At 49.0% G+C, this 6000-nt stretch overlaps 1 protein-coding gene across 1 annotated transcript; it reads right to left on the minus strand.

The window, feature by feature from the left end:
- Window positions 1-5132: 5132 nt before the first annotated feature.
- On the minus strand, window positions 5133-5723 carry CCDC184 (coiled-coil domain containing 184). Its single transcript, XM_042780559.1, has one exon. The coding sequence runs from the start codon at window positions 5721-5723 to the stop codon at window positions 5133-5135; it is 591 nt and encodes a 196-aa protein (XP_042636493.1).
- Window positions 5724-6000: the final 277 nt, after the last annotated feature.

Here is a 6000-nt window from a genome sequence, read left to right on the forward strand (position 1 = left end):
ATGTCTTATTTCTAAGCATGTAGATGGGGAAAGACGAAAATCTGCCTTTTCAAAGATGCAAGTGGTTTTCTATCTTGCAAGTATAGACTGAAATACATTTGGGAAAGAACCACTCCTTAGTTCTGGGAAAACTCAAACAGAGACCCATCATAGTCCGTGGTGATACTACAATCATATAAAACTGCTTGTTTATGTTGGTGGCCAATTTGTGCCTCTTAGAGAAGTAACTATTTCTCTAAGAGCAAATTTGAGTTGTACTAGATTACAGTTGTAGCTTATTTCTATGAAGTTGTATGTGTTTTCATTTAGACATACTAAGAAATTAAGAGGAGCTCTGGTGGTGTAGTGCCTAAGGCACTTGACTGCTACCCAGAAGGCTGGTGGTTCAAACACATCAGTCGCTCCCTGGAAGGAAGGTTGGGCAATCTATTCTGTAGGGATACTGCCTGGGAAACCCAGCGAGGGGTCGCTATGAGTCAGGTCCGACTTGATGGCACATAACAACAACAAGAGATTAAGAGCTGGGAAAGGTCCCTTAGACTGGTGAGAGATGGGTAGGCCAGGAACTCAGAGCAGCTATGAGTAACTCTGAAACTTTGGGTGCACACAATGTCATACTGGGTCCCAAGGTAAAGTGCAGCTCGATGTCATGGAGGAGGCCATCTCCTCACCTCCATATATCAGCATTGCTCTGGCATACCCCAGGTACTAGCAGACTCAGAAGCAGTGGAAGTCAGGATTCTGAGCACATAGTAGATATCAATATAATTTGAATTTGTTGAGTAGATGGTTAGCAAAAAGATACGAAGACTGCAGTTTAGTGTTGAAAAATATCAGGAGACATGAGGCAAGAGGGCTAGGAATATCAGACTCAGGCAGGATAATTTCTTCTTTAGTATTTTTCAAGTTTAAAAAATCTCCTTACCTTTTAGCTCATTATTCTTACTGAGGGATGAAGGGAATTTGATTTATATATCTTTTTTAAGAATTGAGTGAAAACAGTAGACCTTCTCTTAGACAATGCACATATTACAAGATTTTGTATTCAATTTCAAGGGGTTGCAGTCCCATGAAGTTGGATAGTAACCCCTTCCCATGAGTCCCACATTAGGAATCCCACTTGAAATTCACTCAACAGCAGCATTCCAAAGGCTACACTCAAGAGGAGAGTGGGAAATGGGGAAGAAGAAGATGGGGGCCCAACCTGTGATGGATACCTGTGAGATACTGCTGCAAGTGCCTGAAGAAGGCTAAAGAATTGCCTTCTCTGTGGATATTTTTATCTGTCTGGACTAGGGGGTCGGGGGTTGCTAGAGAATTTCTAGGAGGCCCTGGGCTAAGGGATTGATGACATGTTAAGGAAAGTGGGCACAGGAAGGGACACTGAAATAAAAGGGCTCAAACAGAACTTTCTACAGAAGCTAAACAGGTAAACAACCATTTGGATTCAGGCAAGACTCTGGAGGATATGAGCTACAGGGAATAGGAAAGAGGCATAAGGATAGAGCTGTGTCAGGGAATACCTGGAGACAATGGTGGCTTCTTCTCAAGGAGCAGGCCCACAAGGCCATCTTCTTGGTCTCATTATTGCATGGCCAGCCGTTGGAATTTAAAAAGAGTCACTAACCAAAACCTGAACCGTAATTTCTTATTCCAACTGAGAAAAAGGAAAAGTGACTGAAACCAAGGTTATTTCCTTTTTGGGACTCTTTAGATTGGGGAAATTATAAATCTCCTCTGGAGACCCAGATAATATGGCAATTTGTTGTTATTTTTATACCGTCAGTCAGACCCGACTCATAGTAACCCCTCCTTGGGTTTCCAAGGCAGTATCACTATGGAAGTAGATTGCTCAACCTGCCTTTCAAGGAGTAGCTGGTGGGTTTGAACCGCCAGCCTTCTGGTTAGCAGTCAAGTGCCTTAGGCACTATGCTACCAGAGCTTAACCTCTAAATAGAAATAAAAAAAAAACAAACAACTGCCATCAAGTTGATTCCACTCATAGTGACCTCCACTGGGTTTCCAAGGCAGTCAATCTTTACAGAAGTAGTTTGCCCCACCTTCCTTTTGCAGAGTGGCTGGTGGGTTTGAGCTGCTGACCTTCTGGTTAGCAGTCAAATGTCTTAGGCACTGCACCACAATCTAGAGCTCTTTAAGTCAGGCAGACCTGGGTTTAAGTCCTAGTTCTGCCAAGTACTAGCATGTGACCTTGGGCAAGTCTTGGAGTCTGTTTCTTGAACTGCTGAGTAGAAGTAATAATAATTTCATATGGTTGTTGGGAAATAAATTAAGCATACAATAAGTGCTTAATCAAAGATAGCTATCACTGTTGTTAGTGCTAATACTGGAACTATAGCAGAAAACCATCTCCCAGTCCTCAGGGACATTTCCCCACTTACATGTTTAGCTTCCGTCGTTAGGGCCCCCAACACACATTCCTCAACCGCTGCATAACTCGAGGCTTCCTCTGGTCATCCTATGTGCACAGGGCTGACCCCCAAGCTTACAGTTTATAAGAGAAAGACCTGAGTTAGCTTAGGAATCTCACCACCCCCTTTTTCTTAATTCTATCCTGGAAGATAAGGGTTTTCAAGTTTAAAAAATCTCCTTACCTTTTAGCTCAGTGAATCTCGGGGGGGTTGATTTATGTATCTTTTTAAGAATTAAGTGGTAACAGTTGACCTTCTCTTAGACAATGCACATATTATAAGATTTTGCATTCAATTTCAAGGGGTTGCAGTCCCATGAAGTTCAATAGTAACCCCTTCCCATGAGTCCCAGGTTAGGAATACCACTTGAAATTCACTTAACAGCAGCATTCCAACGGCTACACTCAAGAGCTAGGGAATGATTATATAAAATGAAACCTTCCAGAACTTTCTCTTGGCAGTTTTGTTTTCCCAAAGGAGCCAGTCACCACCCCACCTCACCCCCAAGAGAAATGTAAGGAAACTAACATTTGCACAAGACTTCCTAGTTACATAGTTAATCCTCCCCAAAAACTTTTTATTCTCATTCTACACATTAAGAAACTAAGTTTCTAACAGGAAAGTCTCAAGAAGTCAATTCAGTGTTGGAACTGCGATTCTATCCCAGATTTGTGACTCTACTGTTCTACCTCCCTGCAGCACATACACATGTGTACACACACTCACACACACACACACAGCATCCTACTTCATTTGGCTCTGAAATTCTGTTTCAGGGGAGCCTTGGGAAATCTCCATTGCCCAAGGGAACGACTAGAGCTGATGGCAGTCTAAGGTCTCCAGGGAACACCTTACTGGCATTCTCCACTAGAGGCCTGAGGCAGTTATTATGGTTTTCTTTGCAATGTGTCACTCTTATCTCCCAGCAATCTTAGGCAATCCCGCCCAAATTAAAAAAAAAAAAAAAAAAAAAATCCTTTTCCATGTAGTTTACTCTAACTAGTACCACTGCATGTGTATTAGAGTAGAACTATGCTCCATACTGTAGCTGATTTTTCAGAAGTAGATCACCAGGCCTCTCTTGCGAGGTGCCTCTGGGTGGGCTCAAACCTCCAACTTTTTGGTTTGCAGCTGAGCATTACAGGTGTCACGCCTGCCATTTCAGGACCCAGACTTCTCAATTGTCTCCCAGGGGCCAGGTGCTTCATTAAAAAGAAGTCTTTAGCACATCTGGAATTCTGGTTACTAAAAATTCGTTTTAGTTTGGGAGTCTCGACACATACCCCCTTCTTCCCTAGTCCAGCTTGAGGTAAGGTCCAGGACAAAAGGGAAAAGCAGGCAAAGCTGGCAGTGACTGTGCCACCCACAGTGGGTCAACTCCTTGGAACTAGAGGCAAGGAGAGAGGAGGGAAAGCTGGGTCTCTGCAGTTTCCACCAAGCCCTGGTCCATGCAGTGGGCCCAGAAACCCCACCCTGACATCCCGCTAGTACCAGTCAGCAAAGGGGGGTGATGACGCCTCTTTATTAAGGTTAACACCAAGGAAAGCATTGAGAAGGGGTACACAAAGGAGGGGAAAGGGCACACAAAGTCACCACTTGAGGAGGGGGGAGGGAGGCACATCAGTTAAGGAATCTCAGGACAGCCACATGCGCCATGCCCTGATGAGGGTAGGGGGGAGAGGGGGAAGCGCCATGATTGCTCGGGACTCACAGAAGGGCTAGAAGCCCCCTGAACCTAACACCAGAGCCACAAGCCCTGCCCCTCAGGGCTCACACACTACTACACAAGTGGACACACAACACACAAAGACATCATGGAGTCAACACCAAGAGGCAGTCGGGCAGGGATATACTGGCAGGAAAAGGAACTGAAGTTAAGCAGGTGTAGCCAGAAGAGAGAGCTTTTGGCTGCGGCTCCCAAGAGTCCCTCAAATGTCCCCTAAATCTGGGCTGCTGCTGAGCACCGAGTCTCTGCCTGGGAGCTGGGCTCTTTGTTCTCTAAGCCCCAGTGAGTGGAAAAGCAATCCCAGGTGAAGTCAGTGACAAGGCAGGATCCGCTCTGCATGCAAAATCCTAGAGGTTGAGCTATTAGGTCTTCATGCACATTCATAGCCAGCTCCTCCCAGCCCAGGGGCCCTTGGAACCCCATTCACCCAGATTCCTAGGGCTGCAGTTCCCTCCTCAAGCATTCTTTACCAATCAGCAGCCGCAGAGATCTGTGAGAGGGAGAAGCTTCTGCAGAGCACTGAATTCCTTGGGTTTCAGCAGAAGGGTAAACGTCCTGTTGCCAGAACAGAATACCCCAATCCTTAATTCCTAGGTAAATCTTTAGAGATTTGCCGTAGTCCTAGTTAAGTCCTTTTTCAGAATAGAAAAAGCAGAATTTTATTTACACAAGTCAGGGATTCTCCTGTTGGCCGAGAGGGGTAAGGGTAGGGTAGGGGGATTGATGGGAGTCCAGAGATGGGCGCTTCCTCTCCCGGAACCTCACCTTTCCGCCGTTTGCTACCTCTCGCTTGGTTGTGCAGAAAGAATTCTTGATGCTCCCAAAGTCCTTCACTCTACAAATCGTTCCTCGGGAGTCTCTCTCTGCTCGACACACGAGAGCAGCCATCGGAGTGCTGCACCGCGCAGTTCAGTCCCCTCGCGTCATGCACTGGGAAACCCACAGCCAGCCCGGAAAGGTGCCCCCGCGGGGTTCCCTCACAGGGACGCCTCGCCCTCCAGCTGCAGCAGGGTAATGTCGGGCAGATCGAGGGGCTCCACAAGTGGCCCGTCCCCCACAAGGAGACCAGCACAGGGGCTCTCGGGGCGCTCACAGTGACTGGTGGGTGTGGCGGGGCTGGGAACTTCCTTCTCTTCTTCGTCATTGTCGTCCTCCTCGTCCTCGGGATCGCGACCCAGCAAGCCGCTGTCCCCGCTCCCAGGTGAAGGGTTCTCTGGCTCTTGGGGGGCGCCCGGGAACCCCCCCTTGGTGCCGACCACGCCCAGACCGCCCTGGCGGGGCGCCGTAGTCATAATTTGGCACATGGAGACGATGGCCCGCTGGTTGGCGCACACGTCGTCCGAGAGCACCTGGATGTGCGAAGCTTGCTCGTCCAGGGCTCCCCGCATGGCCCTCACGTCCTCAAACAGGGCCTGCAACTGGGCCTTCAGGTGCTCCATCAGTTCCTTCATGCCGCCGTTGTACTCCCCGGAGATCACGTCCCCCACCGCCGGCACAGTGGACACCTCCAGAGGCGCCGGCATGTCGCCGCCGTCCTTGGTCATGATCTCCAGCAGACCGTCCTCCATTGAATGGCAGAAGCGAGCGGTGGCAGCTCTGGGTCTGGTCCCGCCCGGGCTCCGGGGTGGGGAAGGGGCGGGGAAGGGTGTCCCCGGAGGAGGCGGGGAGAAGCCCAGGGAAGAGGAGGCTCCCGAAAGGGGTCGGCAGCCGACGTGAAGACACGAGTCCTGGGCAGAGAGAGCAGGCAGGCTCGAGGGACGTCGGGGAGAGGCGGCGGGACGAGGACCCGGCTAGGGTCCCGGGGCCGGCGTCTCTCGGGCTCGTCCCGGGGCGAAAGCTCCCTGC

This window comes from Orycteropus afer, unplaced genomic scaffold, assembly GCF_000298275.1.
Source record: "Orycteropus afer afer isolate SDZICR_OR568_19922 unplaced genomic scaffold, OryAfe1.0 scaffold00045, whole genome shotgun sequence".
NCBI classification, from domain to species: Eukaryota; Metazoa; Chordata; class Mammalia; order Tubulidentata; family Orycteropodidae; genus Orycteropus; species Orycteropus afer.